Source organism: Rhinoderma darwinii, chromosome 1, assembly GCF_050947455.1.
Source record: "Rhinoderma darwinii isolate aRhiDar2 chromosome 1, aRhiDar2.hap1, whole genome shotgun sequence".
Classification (NCBI taxonomy): Eukaryota; Metazoa; Chordata; class Amphibia; order Anura; family Rhinodermatidae; genus Rhinoderma; species Rhinoderma darwinii.
In genome coordinates this window covers 324,751,756-324,770,373 of record NC_134687.1, presented here as the reverse complement: position 1 = coordinate 324,770,373, position 18,618 = coordinate 324,751,756, and the positions used below count along the sequence as shown (strand labels likewise).

At 40.8% G+C, this 18,618-nt stretch overlaps 1 protein-coding gene across 2 annotated transcripts in view; it reads left to right on the top strand.

The window, feature by feature from the left end:
* The window catches only part of LOC142650788 (stimulated by retinoic acid gene 6 protein-like), a 77,119-nt gene that overhangs the window by 20,749 nt on the left and 37,752 nt on the right, over window positions 1–18,618 (top strand). For both annotated transcript variants that reach the window (XM_075825640.1, XM_075825639.1), the window contains exons 4-6: window positions 917–1,047; window positions 7,647–7,767; window positions 8,496–8,541. In XM_075825640.1, coding sequence (XP_075681755.1) covers window positions 917–1,047; window positions 7,647–7,767; window positions 8,496–8,541 — 298 coding nt within the window. The remainder of the gene's footprint in view (window positions 1–916; window positions 1,048–7,646; window positions 7,768–8,495; window positions 8,542–18,618) is intronic.

Below are 18,618 nucleotides of genomic sequence, written 5' to 3'. Positions count from 1 at the left end.
CCTGTGTAAACAGGGAAATGATCAGCAGATGAACGAGCAAACGCTAAATCATCTGCTGGTCGTATAGTTCTAAAAACGATGTCTCGTTCATCGGCGCTCGCTTATCGGCCGATGTAAAAGGGCCTTAAAAGAGACTTAAGAAATTCTGTAACAAGGTCCCCCACCTACCATATGTCATTTATAATATTGGTGTCTTCTTGTGTGGCAAAGGGGCAAGAATTTCAGACAATTTACATCTCTTTTTCAAGCATTCTGTGACACATAAACGAAAATATTTCTATGCACCCTCTTGATAAATATTTCAATATCTCACTATATTAGGCTGGGGTTCACACAGAGTTTTTTGCAGGCGGAAAATTTGCCTCAAAATTCCGTTTGGAACTTTGAAGCAGATTTTCATCTGCCTGCATGCCGATTTTCACTGCTTTTTTCGCCCGCGGCCATTGAGCGAAATACGCTTTCTCTGCCTCCCATTGATGTCAATGGGAGGTCAGAGGCGTAAACGCCCGAAGATAGGGCATGTCTTCTTTTTCCAGTTTTTTCTGCTCGCGGGAAAAAAATACCTCCGCCTCCCATTGAATTCAATTGGAGGCATTTTCGGACGTTTTTTTGGCGCATTTTTTGCCGCGGTTTCCGAGCAAAGAAACTTGCCAAAAAACTCAGTGTGACCTCCCCCTTAAGCCCAAGTGTTTCATGACTATGGCGTGAGGTAAGGGGCCCATAACCATTATCGCTCAAGGCGCAGACCCATTTTAGTCTGTTCCTGGTGCCCCTTTAATAGAAGCACCACTTCCCATGCATGCCGATGTCAGATTGACGATAACAACCATTCCTTACCTTCCATCTTTTACTTGTACATAATAGTAACACAGTTATGACATATATTAAATCTAACCTTTTGATTTTCTATTGGCAGCCCTTTAGATCTTATAGGAACATTTAATAATAGATGGACATTTGGCTTTGCATTTGGAGCAATAGCTAATAAGGTTATGTCACTTTTTTCTGAAGAATATTTGCCACTTGGAGTTCCACCATGGGCAAGAGGTACATATGAATATTTTCTTCCAATCTTTTTTTTTAGTTTGGAAACAACCTAACATTGTTCACTTGTCAATTTATACAGTTAGGGCTTGTCCTCACTCAACTTGATTTCAGCAGTAATTCCATTGAAAGTAGAAGACATTCCGCTGCGTATAAAACGCACCATTTCCTGCGCCTTTTACTGCAGAAAATGGTGCGGATTTTGCTGCGTTTTTCTCAATGCTGGTAGATGGTGATATCTCCTCTGAAAAAAGCAGCAATTCAGTCCACTTTTCGCAGCAGGAATTGATATGCTGCGGTCCGAAAAAGGTCAATTTCTGGTCTGAATTTTTACGCAGCACGTGGATGAAATTTGTTAAATCTCATCCACTATGCTGCTACTGTATTCTGCTGCGTTTTTTCCATCCGCAATTACGGACGGAAAAAAAGCAGCAATTCCACAACATGTGGACAAATTGTTAAAGAGAACCTATCACTTGTTAAGAAGCCTCATGAAGTGATAAAAGACCATAATATAAGTCATTTGTCAAATACATCTATTTGAGAAAAAGAAACATTCACACCTTTATTACAGCGCTAAATGCTCTGTCTTTTTAAAGGCTATGTACACCTTTGAAAACTTTTTTTTTTTTTTTAATAAAACAATGTATCAGTGTGTTTGGTGCAACTTGATAATTTATAATTACTGACACAGGATCCACCTGTTATCGATCACATTTAAGTTATGAACTTAGATGTGATCGGTTAGAGCTCGATCCTGCGTGTCAGGACCCGCTGACCCCGAACCCCTCAGTGCTGCTGACCTGACAGATACAGGTTTCAGAGCTAGATACAGCTGCTCTGTATAGAGGATTCAAAGCAGCTGTATCTCAAAAAGTAAAAATAATTTTTAATAAATAATAATCAGAAAGTTGCACCAAACACTTTTTTGATAAAGATTTTTATTTAAAAAAAGAGAACGTACATAGCCTTTAAAGGGTAACTAAACTTTCAAAAAACTTTCTATTAAGCCTGTACACCAATTGTCCATACACCAATTGCTCGGCTTTCTGAGAAAAGAACCTAAGTGGCTCAGCGCTCACCCGAGCGCTTCAGCTGCTTTGTTTTAGAGATCGGTGGGGGTCTCAGTGGTCAGACCCCCACCGATCAAAACTTCTGACATGTCTCAAGTTTTTTTAAAAGTTTAGTTACCCTTTAATGACTGAGCCGACGCTAGGGTGCAGGGCAGGGGGAGACTTTATGTACAGGAAAAAATGTCATCACTGGAGCTTTTTGATGTGATGTGGACAACAGATAAAACTTCATGCAAGGTAATTATTTGATAAACACAGGAGGCTGACAGAATCTGTGTGTTTACTGGTGCGAGACAGCTGATAAGCCCCTAAAGGCCCTTTTACATGGGCCATTTATAAAGCAAACAAGCGTTCATTCCCGATCCTTGCCATGTGTAAACAGGGCACCGATCAGCTGATGAACGAGCTCATTTATCGGCTCATCATCTCGTTGATGCGACCAATAAATTGATCGCTAATCGGCAGCACATCTCCCAGTAGCCCCCAGGTCTGCCATCTTTCTACACCTCTTAAGCCCTGCCAGGGGCAGTAATAGTAGGAGCCTACTATTACATTAGTATTGCAGTATATAGTGCAAACGACTCAACGATCGCTGGTTCAAGTACCTTAGTTTTTTTTATGTACTAAAAAAACATATTAGAAGTTACAAAAAAAAAAACTATTTCCCCCCTAAAATAACGTAAAAAGCAAAATAGTACACATAATTGGTATGGCCTCGTTCATAAAAGTCCGAACTATTAAAATATAACATTAGATAACCCGCACAGTGAACGCCGTAAAATAAATGACAGAATTTCTGTTGTTTTGTCGCTTCGTCTCCCACGAAAAAAAAACATACAAATCTACAAGTCGTTCTGCAAAAAAACAAGCCCTTAAGTCTTAAGCTGGGTTCACACGACCATGTTACGTCCATAATGGACGGAACGTATTTCGGCCGCAAGTCCCGGACCGAACACAGTGCAGGGAGCCGGGCTCCTAGCATCATAGTTATGTACGACGCTAGGAGTCCCTGCCTCTCCATGGAACTACTGTCCCGTACTGAAAACATTATTACAATACGGGACAGTTGTCCTGCAGCTAGGCAGGGACTCCTAGCATCGTATATAACTATGATGCGAGGGGCCCGGCGAGATACGTTCCATCCATTACGGACGTAACATGGTCGTGTGAACCCAGCCTTAGGTTTTAATTCCCTTTTACGTCCTGAGTTTATATAAGAAGTGATAGGTTCTTTTTAAATATATAATGTCATAGTCAGAAAATAAAGCTGCAGAATCTAGTGAGTATTGGGTGCCCGGGCACAGAGCAGCAATGTTCACACAGGCAGCAAGAGGAACGGAGGAATTTGTGTATGTTCACACGGAGTGTTTTCAGACGTTTTTCGGGCCGTAAACTTCCCAAAAATAGGAAGCAGAACGCCTCCAAACATCCGCCCATTGATTTCAATGGAAAAAACGGTGTTCTGTTCTGACGGGCCGGTTTTTCCGAAAAATAAGTGCATGTCACTTCTTCAGCCGTTTTTGGAGCCGTTTTTCATAGACTCTATAGAAAAACAGATCCAAAAACGGCCATAAAAACACCGTGATGGCTTAAAAAACGTCTGAAAATCAGGAGCTGTTTTCCCTTGAAAACAGCTCCGTATTTTCAGACGTTTTTGGTTAAGTGTGTGAACATACCCTAACAGTCAGACACAAGTGATTCCACCACTCTTCATGCTACTTGTGTGAACATTGATAAAATCTCTGATAATGCCCTGATGTGGCAGAATAAAATGGGTTTGGGTACACAGTTGCTTATTGGAAATTGGGAGTCTAGATAGGATATGTAGAACAATGTGATGTCTACTCCATTCTCTAGACTTTATAGTGGTTCAAATACTTGTGGACTATTTGAATCTTCTTCTTGTGATGTTCATGGAGTATGTGGCATATAACTTTTATAGCACATGTGTAAAGTTATCTAAAGATATAATGAACCATAGATTATTAATGTCACTTCATTTCTTGAGTCCACTCTCTGATGTTTGCTACTATACTTAATAGGGAATGTGTCACCAATTAAAAATTTTTTTTTTAAAAGTAAGTTACTTATTTTTATTACATCTTTACTTTTTTTTTTTCCACAACGTAGAAAGTATTACAAATTTAATAATAATTTGACATGTTTTCCTATGTTGGCCACCAGAGGGAGCACTTCCCAGAATTACAGCAAGGTGAATCAGGCGAAGCAGCCTGACCTACAGCTACTATAAATGTGGGTGGGAGGCTCACCCCCTCACTATTTTTGGCTACAGACCAGGAAAAGGTGTGTTCAAATTGTTAAGCAGTGTCCAGCTCCCATATTGGGAGTGTTTTTGGCAGAAGCTACAGGACACACCAAAAGGCTAAGAATGATGAAAGTCAAGAGGGACACCCTGTGGTGAATGACTTTTCAGTTGACAGGATCACACGGCGTGTATTTGACTCGGTTTTTCACTGATTTTACGTGCCGAAAAATGCATCAAACGCTTGATTAAGCTTCCTATTTACATCAATGGGAAAGTGCTCCTTTAGTACATACAACACAATTTTCTATGCAAGCGTTTTTAAAATCGCATTGTGGAAAAAAAAGAAGCGTCTTGTCAATTCTTTGGCACGTAAAGCACGCCAAATGATCCCATAGTCTATGGGACTCATAATTACGAAAAACGCATAAAAAAAACACGTGAAAAACACGGAAAAAAAAGCCTGTATTTTAAAAGGTGCTTCACAAGAAACGCTGGTGTATTTTACATGTCTACTCATAGTTTGTTTTTTTGAGCAGCGTGTGAACATTTTTATTTTACTAATTTAATTTTTTTATTTTGCAGGTTTGACCGTTTGGACTATGTCGTAGAAACGTTGGACTACTTCGATGATAGTGTGAGGGAATTTTTGTGCGATGAACGAGAGTTGTGCGGGGGAGTTTTTATTTGAATAAAAATATATATTTTTAGGGTCAATTCAAACAGTGCGGTTTTGCCGCATTTTCACCACGCAGCTGAAGACCGCATTGAAAAATTGTGATAAAAACTCATGCGCTATTCTATGTAATTTTCGGCCGTGTGGGAAAGACACGGCAAAACTGCACTGTGTGAATACACCCGTAGACCCTGTTCACACAGAGTTTTTTGCAGGCAGAAAAAAAAATGTGCCTCAGAATTCCTTCTGGAGTTTTGAAGCCGATTTTAAACTGCCTGCACTTTTTTCCGCTGTTTTCGCACCAGTTTTCGTCTGCGGCCATTGAAGCTAATGCAAGAACCATGGGAAAAAACGCCACGAAAAACACCTCCGAAAAGATTTCAATGGCAGGTCAGAGGCGGAAGTCGCAAGAAAGGAAACGCTGCTTTTTTTCCCCTGTGAGCGGTTAAAAGCCACCCGGGAGAAAAAACGCCTCGGCCTCCCATTGAAATAAATGCGGGGAGATTTCGGGGGTTTTGTGGCACTTATTCCGACGAGATTTCCGCATCAAAATCAGCTCCAGCAAGCTCTGTGTAAACAGGGAGTTATATCTCTGTTTTTTAATACTTTACCACTTTAGTAATGGCAGTTGTCTGTTTGACGACAACCATTACTAAGGCGGGACTTAGTGTTAGCCAGTAAAAAGGCTAGCACTAACCCCCCATTACTACCCCTCCAGTACCCACCGCCACCAGGGGTATCGGGAAGAGCCGGGTATGATCCAGTACCCGACCATCTGTAGTGACGGTCACGCACTGGGGCGGCCGCAGGCTGGTATTATTAGGCTGGGAAGGGCCAAAAACCAGTTGCCCTTCCCACCCTGGTACTGCTAGGCTGCTGCTGCTTTATTGTATATGGCTGGTTATGAAAAATGGGGGGAACCCCATGTCATTTTTGTCAATTTTTATTTTATTTTTTTAAACAAAACCGACGTGGGGTCCCCTCATTTCCATAACCAGCCAGATACAATAAAACAACAGCAGCCTAGCATTACCAGGGTGGGAAGGGCCACTGTTTTTGGGCTTTCCCAGCCTAATAGTACCAGCCTGCGGCCGCCCCAGTGCCCGACCACCACTACAGATGGTCGGGTACTGAAGCGTACCCCGCTCTTCCCGATACCCGTGGTGGCGGTGGGTACCGGCGTAATAATGGGTTGTTCGTGCTAGCTTTTTTACTGGCTAACACGAAGCCGCGACTTAGTCATGGACGTCATCAAACAGACAACTGCTATTACTAAGGTGGTAATAAAGTATTTTTAAAAAAACGAGACGTAAGAAAATAATTTTTTATTGAAATAAAAACTCCCCCACACAACCCTCTTTCACCATTTTATTTAAAAGAAGAAAACAAAAGTAGATGATCGAAGTAGTCCAACGAATCTACGACATCGTCCAAACAGTCCAGTGAAACCTGCAAAACAAAAAAAAATAAAAAGTTAGTAATGTGCCGCTGCTTCTTCATTCCTTGCCCCACCCCACACACACACAAACCCCCCAAACATGCAACCACGCCACACACAGACCCACACAAACAAACAAACTCCCGCGCGCGCACACACAAACACACCTTACCTGTAACCGGTCTTCTCCAAAATGGCGCTGGCTTTCCCCCTACAAACCAGCTTCTATGCAGGGTCGCACTGAACTGCGAATGTGCAGTACAGAGCGAGACGGCAGAAGCACAGGATGTAAGGAACAGGTCCCGTTCGTTGTGTCCTATGCCCTGTAGCGGTCATATTCCATCTGTGTATGTGTCGTTAAGAGACACATACACAGATGAAATAAAACATGACAGCCCCCAGTGAATTAAAAAAGTGTTAAGAAATAAAAACATTTTATGTGAAAAAATAAAGTACATATAAAATGTTATTAAATAAAAACACAAATTAATAAAAAAACAATAATTCATGACACCTTTCCATTAAAGGGGTTGTCCAGGATAAAAAAAAAAAACTTCTAAAAACAGCGCTACACTTGTCAACAGGTTATGTGTGGTATTGTAATTCAGACCCATTCACTCCAATGGGGCTGAGCTATAATATCATGCACAACCCATTTACAGCTGTGGCACTGTTTTTGGAAGAAAGCAGCCTTGTTTTACGAATCCTGGACAACCTATCTAAAGCGCTAGTCAGGTTTCAGGTTTAGAAACCTCATTTTAGAATACCTTTATAGATAATTCTGTTTGGGGGTCAAGATGGTCATCTATTAGTCAGAGCAGAGCGAAGCTACCTGTCTCACTCTGGAGGACTCAACGTGTCTGTGTGATACTGCGATAAAGATATCTGTGAGGTGCCCTTCTAACAAAACAAGATTCTCCAAGCAATCGTCCTATAATGTATGAAAACACTAAGCTTTGTGTTTTTACAATTATATTTTATCACTTGCATCGGATATATTATCCATATTATGAAACCATAAAATAAAGTAACATAAATGTATCTTAGTTGTAGTAGAATGGAGCGTGAAGATTATGGGACACTGTATTGTACTACAATATTATTGACTTTTACTCTCTTCGATGTCAATTCTTTTTTCTATTTTATTTGTAGCACTTGGACTATTAGTTGGAGCAATTGAAGTTGGCCTGTCATTTTATCCTATATTTGCCTGTCTCACCACAGATAATAAAATAATAGGATCTGTGACAGGTTTTCTATACACGTTGACTTGGTGAGTATCACTGCAGGTTACCATTTACCGTGTGGGTGTTGCAGTATGGTGCGCAGTACAGTGCCATATTACAGAGATATTCCCACCCAGAAGCAATGCCCTACGCTGCAGAGATCCCCCTAGTGGCATAGAGGTTGTACAGCACTATAAAGTACCAGTGAGCATAAAGCCTGAGGCCGAGACCAAAAAGGTTTTGTTTTTTGGGGGAGAAAATTTTAATTCACATTTTCTAGCTTGTAAATTCCTAGCAAAATATTTACACTTTTGTACACATTACGGAATAGTGTATTTGCATTTGATGCAGATTTTATTGTTTGTTTTTGTATTGCTGTATGGTATTTTTGTGGCTTGAAGGTAAAAATTGGTTTTCTCTAGTGGTTTACTTTGTGCGCTGGTGGTGGTGTTCCTAAGTTCACCACTATCCGGGTCTTCTGTATGTGTGGACGTAGCCTAAAGGCATAATATGGCACAATATACTAATTTGAGTGATCGGAATCTGTGGAATCTGTTGGTGCTACAAACAGCAATAGGGGAAAAAGAAAAAAAAAAAAGAATGAAAAAAATAGCGTGGCAGTCTGCATGGCATTTATGGAATATGGTTTTCTTATTTTACTCTGTGCTAGAATTTTTTTTTCTATTTCTTAGTACATCTCTGCGTAAATGTTCTCTATAGAATTGATATGAACTATGCTTATTGATTTCAGTACTGACTTTATATATCTTTTTAGGTTTATAGTAACAATGCTTGATATTACATCGTGCCCGCATGGAAATGTAAGTATTACAAATAGCAATATCTGCTATTCAGATCCATCCGCATTCAGAATTTATTAAAGAAGTGAAGGCTAATCACCTCCATACAGATGTAAATGTAAAGTGTTTTTAGTTCTGGAATATGCAGACAATCTAATATGTACGGGACAGATTGTTTATTATCCTGTCTAGCCTTTGTTTTCCTTTGTGATAAGCTGTGCCAAAAGGTATTTGGCACGTAAATACCAGACAGCCAGATATAATGGGACCTTAGTGGTACAATTAATTCAATTTCTAACTCTTCTATCCAAAGAATAGAATGCCAAATGGCTTGGGAATGGTCCATATATTATTGTTTTTTTGTTTTTTGTTTTTTTACAAAAGTGAGCCATAAATGTTTCCTAAGCAGAGGCCCTGCTAATCCCATTTTGCCCAGTCTAGAGGGGTCTATAGTCTTTGCATGTTTTTTTAGGGATATTTTGTGAATATGTGGTTGAGTTGTTGTGTATTAATTCTGGCAGGTCAGAAATTATTCAGTGACTACTTCACTTTCATAATAAGGTATATAGTGAGGTTTAACCTACATGAAGATTTTGAATGCCAAGAATGGGATTGGACCTTATCAGAACAAAGCAGGGAAAGCTTTCACAAAGGTTATGTTTGGAAAAGGTGTCCTGCATTGTCCTGAAATTCTAATTTTGGCACTAAATATATGGCTCCAGTACAAAGCTGTATTATGAACGTCTTACTGTGGCTTTAGATTTAGTAGGGCTGGTGGTAATCAAGCCTAGCAGTATTAAATCGCTTGAATCTAATTATTACTGTAATTCAACTTGTTTCATTATTTGAGTACGTAATATGGCAGATCCTCCATCCTACCCTTACTCCCTTAGGGTACTGTTAGGGTATGTGCACACAATATCAACAATTACGGCTGAAATTACGGAGCGGTTTTCAGGAGAAAACAGCTCCTGCATTTCAGAAGTAATTGCTCGTACTCGCGTTTTGCGAGGCGTCAATTACGGACGTAATTTGGAGCGGTTCTTCATTGGAATCAATGAAAAACGGCTCCAATTACGTCCCAAGAAGTGTCCTGCACTTCTTTGCCGAGGCTGTCATTTTACGCGCCGGCTTTTGACAGCGACGCGTAAAATTACATGTCGTCGGCACAGTACATCGGAAAACCCATTCAAATGAATAGGCAGATGTTTGCCGACGTATTGGAGCCGTGTTTTCAGGCGTAATTCGAGGCGTAAAACACCTCGTTTACGCCTTAAAATAGGTAGTGTGAACCCAGCCCAACAAGGACAGCTCGTGGATCAGCACTCATTTGCTTCTAACACACGAGCAATGATTGGATATGTATAGGGACGAGAGTTCGTTACTGCGATCGCTCGTCCCTATACATTTTCATAATGTCGGCATCCCATCTCCCTGATTACACACGGAGATGTGTTGCCGGCAACGATGATTTTTAATTCTGCATAAAAGATTTGATCAGCCGATTAATGAGCGTGTGCTCTTCCTTTGGCTGATCATTGCCCTTATTACACAGGGCAATGATCGGGAACGAGCATTCATATGAATGATCGTTTTTCCGATCATTGGCCCGTGTAATAGGGCCCTTAACCCATTCCCACTTTTATCCTACCCTTACTATCTATTTTATCTAAATTCTCCAGAGAACATAGAGACAGGGTCCAAATGTTTTTTTCATGGCACCCTAAATATCCATAGACTTCTAGTTCAAATCTGAAGCCATAAATGACAGTTCAGAGAAGTGCAAAAACCCAATCAACTTACTGAGATTGTCAGGGTAACTTCCTTTTCCCTGTTATTTCACACCGAATAGCCACCTCTGTAAATTGGAAACTGAGCGCATGCATGGAAGAGATATACCAGGCAGACATGTTGGTAGATATCCTCCCTCAGTGAAGCAGGAAGTAAGATTAAATTTTATTGAACAAAGAGTTACAAATCTCCTCCCTAGAGATGTGGGACGTGCTTAACTCCTTCCTGACCGCCCACTGTCTTTTGACGTCAGGCGGTGCAGGTCCCGAGCCTACAACGACATCTTTTGTCGTCGCTGTAGGAGAGGCTGATGAGCACTCGTGTGAGCGCTCATCCTCTAAGCAGGAGCTGTAACTTACAGCTCCTGATCTTAGAGCAGCCTCCTGAACACAGCTGGGGTCGGAAAACATTCCGACCCAAGCTGTTTAACCCCTTGATTACCGCGGTCCGTGACCGCGGTATGATCAAAGGGAATTCCCCTCTTTAATTGCATCACCGGAATCTCGGTATTGCGATTAAACAATGGGGAATCCCTCTGCAGTCAGCCCCGGGGACCTAAAGAGGACCCCAAGGCTGTCTGTTCCATTTGCCTGCTGTTCGTGCACACTATGTGCTGCCCAATCAGTAGCCTGTGTCATAGTGACACAGTGTAATGTATTAGCATACAGGAGTATGCTAATACATTACAAGTAAAATAAAAAAAGTTACAAATAAAGTTATCCCTTGATGGGATTAAAAAAAAAATTAAGAAAAAAAAAAATTAATTTAAAAAAGTCCCAAAAAGAGTCTTTATTTTGCATAAAATACATTTTATTGCCCCTACACTAAATAAAAACAAAAAACCTACACATATTGGGTATTTACACGACCGTAATAACCTGAAGAATTAATCGAATGGGTTATTTAGCGTGAAACCTGAACGGGATAAAAAATAAACAAGAAAAGCTGTGAGTTCATCTGTACACTCCTCTTGCATTCCAGGGGCGGTGTCTCCATAGGCATGTTCCTGATGCAGGCTCCATTTTGTTACATTCGAGTTCTTTGTGGAATATACTGATATAAAGTAATAATGTTTTTGCAAGCAATATACAGGCTAATGATCCCGGACAGTCCCCCCTAAAAATATTATTACTCTATCCCTGAGTCTTGCCTAGCAACCTACTACTGACCACTCGAACCAGGCGGGGAGGGGTTTTGGATTTCTTCACCAGCTTGAGACGAGCTACTCCTTATGAGTAACTCCCCTTTGTACCTGGACTTCCAAGGTTTTGGAGTGGTCCTAACTTTCCCTATTCTCCTCAGGATACAGGATGGTTGTCTTGGTATAATTTACAAACCGCTGCTGGTTGTAATATATATATAATTAATCCAGTCCACATTTTATTAACGGTAATAATTGGGATAAGAGACTCAAATTCAAACTGGTATGTAGCTACATGTGTATTAGAAGAATTATACCAAAAAGTGGTCACCCCATCAGCCTGGGAGATTGCTACATGTCCCCCCTCAGCACTCTGTGCAATAACACGAAAAAGGATAAGGATGTATATGGTGATAGTCATTCTTTGGAAGAGACCCTCTTGCAGTGCGAGGCGTGGATCCATATCGGCCCTCCTTCCGGCTTGACTGCAGTGGGCGAGATCAGGAGGACTTAGTATGGACCCTTGAATCTGGCTTCTAAGCCCCTCGCCTTCTTTACTGTTAAACCTACTAATATTGGCAATAATCCAAACTTCTCCTCCACGGCACTTGTATTGGTCATAATTGTCGCACTGACACTTACTGTCCTAATGGGACTTTTACCCCTGCAGATATAACAGGTTATGGGCAGCATCTTCCCGAAAGCTAAAGCCACCCAGATAACATAACCTCCGGGCTGTCATTGCTGCAATGTACTTCTTACATATGAGTGACAACAACCAATGACCTTTACCTCACACCTTCATATAAAACTCCTCAGATTGTAAATTTGCAGCACCGTGGCATATTTACACACATTATAATTATAAACCTCAGACAATATAAACAATAGGGCCTCAATTAAGAATATAATGCTATCACCCTCAGGTTTTGGGTCCCATCAGTTCATTGCAAGTCCTGTACATCATCGTCCTCTTCTTCTCCGGTCTTCTGCTCTTCTGTGGAGTCAGACTGCACAGTGGTGTCCAGAGGGGGATTTATTATTACCCCCCCCCCCCTTGTCACTTACTTATTAAAACACTTGATACTGCTGACGGATTCACTCAGGTCTTTGGTCTTTACTTTGATACTTGCTGATGTCAACAGGACTTGGTTTGGTCCTTCTCATCTGTCAAACACCGTCTCTTTTAGTATACGTCACCGGGCTGTACATAGCACCTCATGCTGTGAGCCTGGGGTGAGATCGCACGTAGACGGAGTAGTGGAGTTTTATTGAGACTACCACAAACCCTCCGCAACTGTCCTCTTCCTCTGGCAAGTTACTTGTCCGCACGGCTGCTTAGAATTGTGACACTGCCGTCAGTTCATGATAAACGCGTTGTACTGGCTCCGGCTGCGCATGCCGCATCTCAGTGATGGAGTTCATCATATTAAAAGTCTTCTAGTTACTGTTTACTGGCACTTGCTGGGGGACCCCCAACTCTTGTCAATTGTTAAAATAAATGCTAATCTGGTGATAACATCATCCGCATACACTATAAACGTTGTTCTAAGTACATACAATAATAATGACAGGTCCTTAAACTACATCAAACACCTTTATATAAGAAAAACTAATCTGTTCCACTGGACAGGGCACCTAGAAGATGTGTAATTACTGGGTACATTGTATTTGCACTTGGTGTCACACTTTCCAGCAGGATTTAGATCTTATTCTCAGCTGATTACCTGGAACATCTCCTATTCACAGAAATATACACAGATTCCACATGTTTATCTGACAAGTGTCTCAAACCAATTTTTCTCCCCCTACTCTGGTTCGTTCTACCTGGGAAGGCCTCTCAAGGTCTGTTCTCTTCGTGGGAGGCGGGTATGATAAGGTTGGCACCGGTCTGCCAGGACTGTTCTGTAGGCAAATCAAACAGCTCTAACAGAATTTAGCAGCAACAGCTGTAAAGCCTGGGACATACCTATTAGATCTTACCACATCGATCCTTACAGTCTTGGGGCATATGTGAGGTCATACACCATCAATGCACGTAGCTATCAAGAGTGCCGTGTGTGCTACCGTTTTACCTTCCTTTATCCTTCCACATTCTGTTAGAATCTGGTTCTCACGCTTCCGCTCCCAGTTGGACAATTCCTGTGGAGAACAAGCTTTTCATCACATAATCAGTAATTGATCTTAATCAGATAATCGAGTTGAAGAAAAGCATTAACAATGACAGATTTATGTTAAACGTTCACACTGGGCAGCAACTAAAACGGATATATACAAACTGATTCTTCTTCTTTTTATATATATATATATATATATATATATATATACACATATATATATATATATATATATATATATATATATATATATATATATACACACACACACACACATATACACATATACACTGCACAGAATTCTCTGCTCTAAAATTTTCCTTTCACAACAAAAATATTTTCAAATGGGAATCTACTTGCACTGAGAAGTTATCATTTACACAAACATAATACTGACGCCTCCAATAGTCCAATGCTAAGGCTGGTCCAGAACTTTACATAAAACTTAACCTCAGTATTTAATATTCCCACAACACTTTTTGAATATCGTTATTAACCCCTTAATGACCGCCGATACGTCTTTTTACGGCGGTCATTAGTGGGCTTTATTCTAGAGCGCCGCCAAACTACGTCGCTGCTGTAGAATAAAGTAAACAGAGCAGGGAGCCGTGAAATCTCCCTGCTCTCAACTGCCAGAAGCAGCTGAGGGCTGGGGGCGTCCCTGCTCTGCCGGGTGAGATCGATATTAGTATCGATCTCACCCGTTTAACCCTTCAGATGCGGTGCACAATAGCGAGCACCGCATCTGAATGGTTTTGGAGAGAGGGAGGGAGCTCCCTCTCATCTCACTGACACCCGGCGATAAAATCGCCGAGTGTCTGTGTCTTCTATGGCAGCCGGGGGTCTAATAAAGACCCCCAGGTCTGCCTGCAGCGAATGCCTGCTAGATCATGCCGCAGGCATGACCTAGCAGATGCCTGTCCGTTTTAAACGGACAGGCAGTAATACACTGCAATACGAAAGTATTGCAGTGTATTATAATAGCGATCGGAGGATAGGGAAGTCCCCTAGTGGGACTAGTAAAAAAGTAAAAAAAGTTTAATAAAGTTAATAAAAAAAAAAAGTGAAAAAAAATAAATGAAAAACCCAGCTTTTCCCCTTACAAAATGCTTTACTATTAAAAAAAACTACAATAAAGCAAAAAAGTTACACATATTTGGTATTGCCGCGTCCGTAACGACCCCGACTATAAAGCTGTTACATTATTTAACCCGCACTGTGAACGCCGTAAAAAATAAAATAAAAAACAATGGAAAAATTGCTGTTTTCTGTTAATCCTGACTTAAAAAAAATGTGATAGAAAGTGATCAAAAAGTCGCATCTACTCTCAAATGGTACCAATAAAAACTGCAAGTCGTCCCGCAAAAAACAAGACCTTATACAGCTATGCCGACGCAAAAATAAAAAAGTTACAGCTCTTCGAATGTGACAATGGAAAAATCTAAAAAATGGCTTGGACATTAGGGCCCAGAATGCCAGCAGGGGGAAGGGGTTAAACAAACTAACTTTGGAATAACATCTGGAGAACTGCTGACATCTTATCATTGTACAAACACCAGTTCAATGCTTGGGATAAGCACTGTTCCCCTGTCACTACACACAACGTCTGCAGTGGGGAAGATACCGGCCGGGCTTCAGGCCACCCTGGGAACAGGTCTACACACACGAGCACCGCATCATACACTTCTACCTCGGGTAGTTGTATGTTCTGCAGTCGCTGGGACGGGTAATCTGGCCAGGCTGCACTTTTCACAGGTACCTTTGCTGTTTTACCTATGTCATGCCGTGCGCACATCATGCAGGCTGCTACAAACCTAGTGGTGGCATTATTGAATCCAGGGACAAGCCAATTTACTGTCACAAGGCTGCACATACCCTTGTTGTCAGTTCTGTCTTCTCTTGCGCTCTCAATTGGCTTACCCGATAATCCAATAAAGTTCCTACTACCAATGGGCCCATAATTGTGGGCGATGCCAAAAGCGTACCTAGAGTTAGTATAAATGTCGGCCGGCTTAATTTCGCCAGGTTACAAGTCTCAGCGAGCACCTCCAGCTCCGCTCCTTGAGATGAAGAAGAAGGTGAGAGTTGTTTCTGGATAATTTACCTGGTGCCTCGTATCCTGTCTTGTACATGCTGTGTATGATGAAGTATCTCTACATTACAAATTTACATTAAAACCCATGTCACATATAGATAGAACATTTCAAGAACATTTCAAAGGGATGGCATTTCATCCTCTAAAATAAAACCAAATGTTATACACTTCTCCACACTCATCTGATAATCCAGAACACTTTGAGAAACTCACTTTTATCAGGTTCTGTAAATACTTGATTAATACAAAAACAAATAAAAATTACTAAAATCTTTACATAAAATTAACAATGTTCAGATAATTTTCACGTCCTTCCCTACTAAATCTGTAAAGACTCATCTGTGAGTGACCTCGGCCTCTTGTGTAAATTTGCTGGAGGGGAATGGTCTCTTCACAATACCTCATATTGGGTGGAGACTACAGCATAGCATACCCAGTGCCATAATTACTGTTCTGGAAGGATCTACACAGAAAAAACCTCAACATTTAGGTTACTGTCATATAAATTTTGTAGATCTCCTGGAACCAAATTCATTAATTCAAAATAAACCAAAATTGTACCTGATTAGTCCCTCACTACTCCCCCCTTTTTGGACTCTGCGAAAATAATGTAGCAGGGTTCAAAACTACATCTCAACTTAATAAGGCTGGGCACTCTATCTGGGGGGCACTAGTTTGGCCCCCTGTAATACACAACAGCCTGGAACAAAAATGACTTTCTCCTGACAAAAATACATTTTATCTTTAAAATGACTTGCAATCATTAACCTGTAAAACATCTCACATTTTCCAAAATAACATTTAGGCCGCACTATAGCACGTGCCTCATGTGTAAAAACAAAAAAATTGTAATTAGTTATTCAATAAAACAGAAAATAATATATATGGTAATATTAATTACTGCAAACCAATAAACTGTATATAAAAATAGGGAACAGTGGTGGTACATACATTTTCAAGACCCAGTGTCTCACAATATCTGTATTTTAATTTATTTGAATTAACATCAAAACATTCCAACATTAAATCTTATCACATCATGACACATAAATATGCAGCGTAACTTTTATCGTTTTGCAGACATATCCAGCGGTCTGTAATATTTTTCTCGCTTGGTGTAGTTATGGACAACAGCACATGCGCAAAGATAAGAAACTTTCCTTTACACAGAAAAAAAAAACTGATTTTAACCCCATACACAAAACACTAAGAATATTTTAGACTTTACTGCTGTTAAAAATAAGAGCATACAATATACATCTAAAATCAGTGCAATATTGTAAGCCCTTGTCTCCTCAGTCCACGCTCTATATACAAGCTTATACCAGTCTGCTTTTCAGACTTCACACTGCACACATCACACAGCTGTTACATCACACAGCCCCCCTCCCCGTCACACTCTATCACACACGTTAAATCAAATTCTACAGGAGGGGGTCACACACTCACTCCTCACAGCTTCTGTTCTTCACAAGCTTAAAAATTTCAATGCCGGCAAAAATTCTCCCATACAATGAACCTCCAAGAGTCACACATCTGTACAACCACTCAAGATCTGCAATCATTCATCACACTATTGTATAGGAATTATCTACGTTCAAAACATCAAACACATAATCTGTAACAGTGTCCAATCTGTCGGCCACTATCTCTATATTATGATGACGTGACTTTTCACCAGTGCACTGCGTCCTGCACCCCTGGGACGGAATCTAGAATAGAAGAGCCGCCCCCCCCCTATGCATTGCGCACACTTCCATCAATTTCTTCGTTTTACTCACAACTTATCACACGATTTATCAGTGCTTTATACACACCCCGCGTGCACCTGTCCCACATCGTATCGTGCCCGCATATAAGACAGGTTATAATACTACCCACAAAGTATTATCACACATTTATTGTGCACGCGTGCCCCTGTATAAGACAGGTTATATTTTCTATCTAGTCCCTAATTACCCAGAGGATGGTTAGTCGGGCGCAACTAATTTCTTATGGGTTCGTGACCACACAGCGGGAATGTCGCTCCTGTCGCCTGAGCTAATCCAGCCAACCGACAAGGGTTATACAGATTCCCACAAGACCGTCCACTAACACAGATAAGTCAAAGATTTATAAAATCAACTGACTTACCGTGTTATTGTGGTGGTGATCAGGCTCCTTCAGTGGGCAGTCCTGGGTCGTCTGTTTCACCCTGTGATTGTCGGTTGTCCGAATTCCGAGATCCCCTCGAGTGTAGCCCCAAGTTGGGCGCCAATTGTCAGAGTAACTTCCTTTTCCCTGTTATTTTAGACCGAATAGCCACCTCTGTAAATTGGAAACTGAGAGCATGCATGGAAGAGAAACACCAGGCAGACATGTTGGTAGACATCCTCCCTCAGTGAAGCAGGAAGTAAGATTAAATTTTATTGAACAAAGAGTTACAAATCTCCTCCCTAGAGATGTGGGACGTACTTAAGCCCTATTAGCTCTATTCAGCTGTGAGTTCATCTGTACGCTCCTCTTGCATTCCAGGGGCGGTGTCTCCATAGGCGTGTTCCTGATGCAGGCTCCATTTTGTTACATTCGAGTTCTTTGTGGAATATACTGATATAAAGTAATAATGTTTTTGCAAGCAATATACAGGCTAATGATCCCTAACAAGATAACATTAGATAAAATCAGTAACGCAATTCAGTTTAAGAACATCAACTACAAGACAGCAGAAGTAGTAGAACCATTAATAAAATATTACATAAGATTATTATAAGAATACTTTGGATATGGATGTGTTTTGTGGTTATAAAATGAGCCCATAATTCCCATTGTAGTTCATTCCATTTTATCATTGCATAGATGCGGTCATCATACCAGGCTTTGCCTAGCTTTTATTGATATAGCTTTAAGTCTTCTTTTCCTAACCCTAGCTTGTTAATTATATAAATCGCTAATTTGCCTAATCATTCTCCAATTTG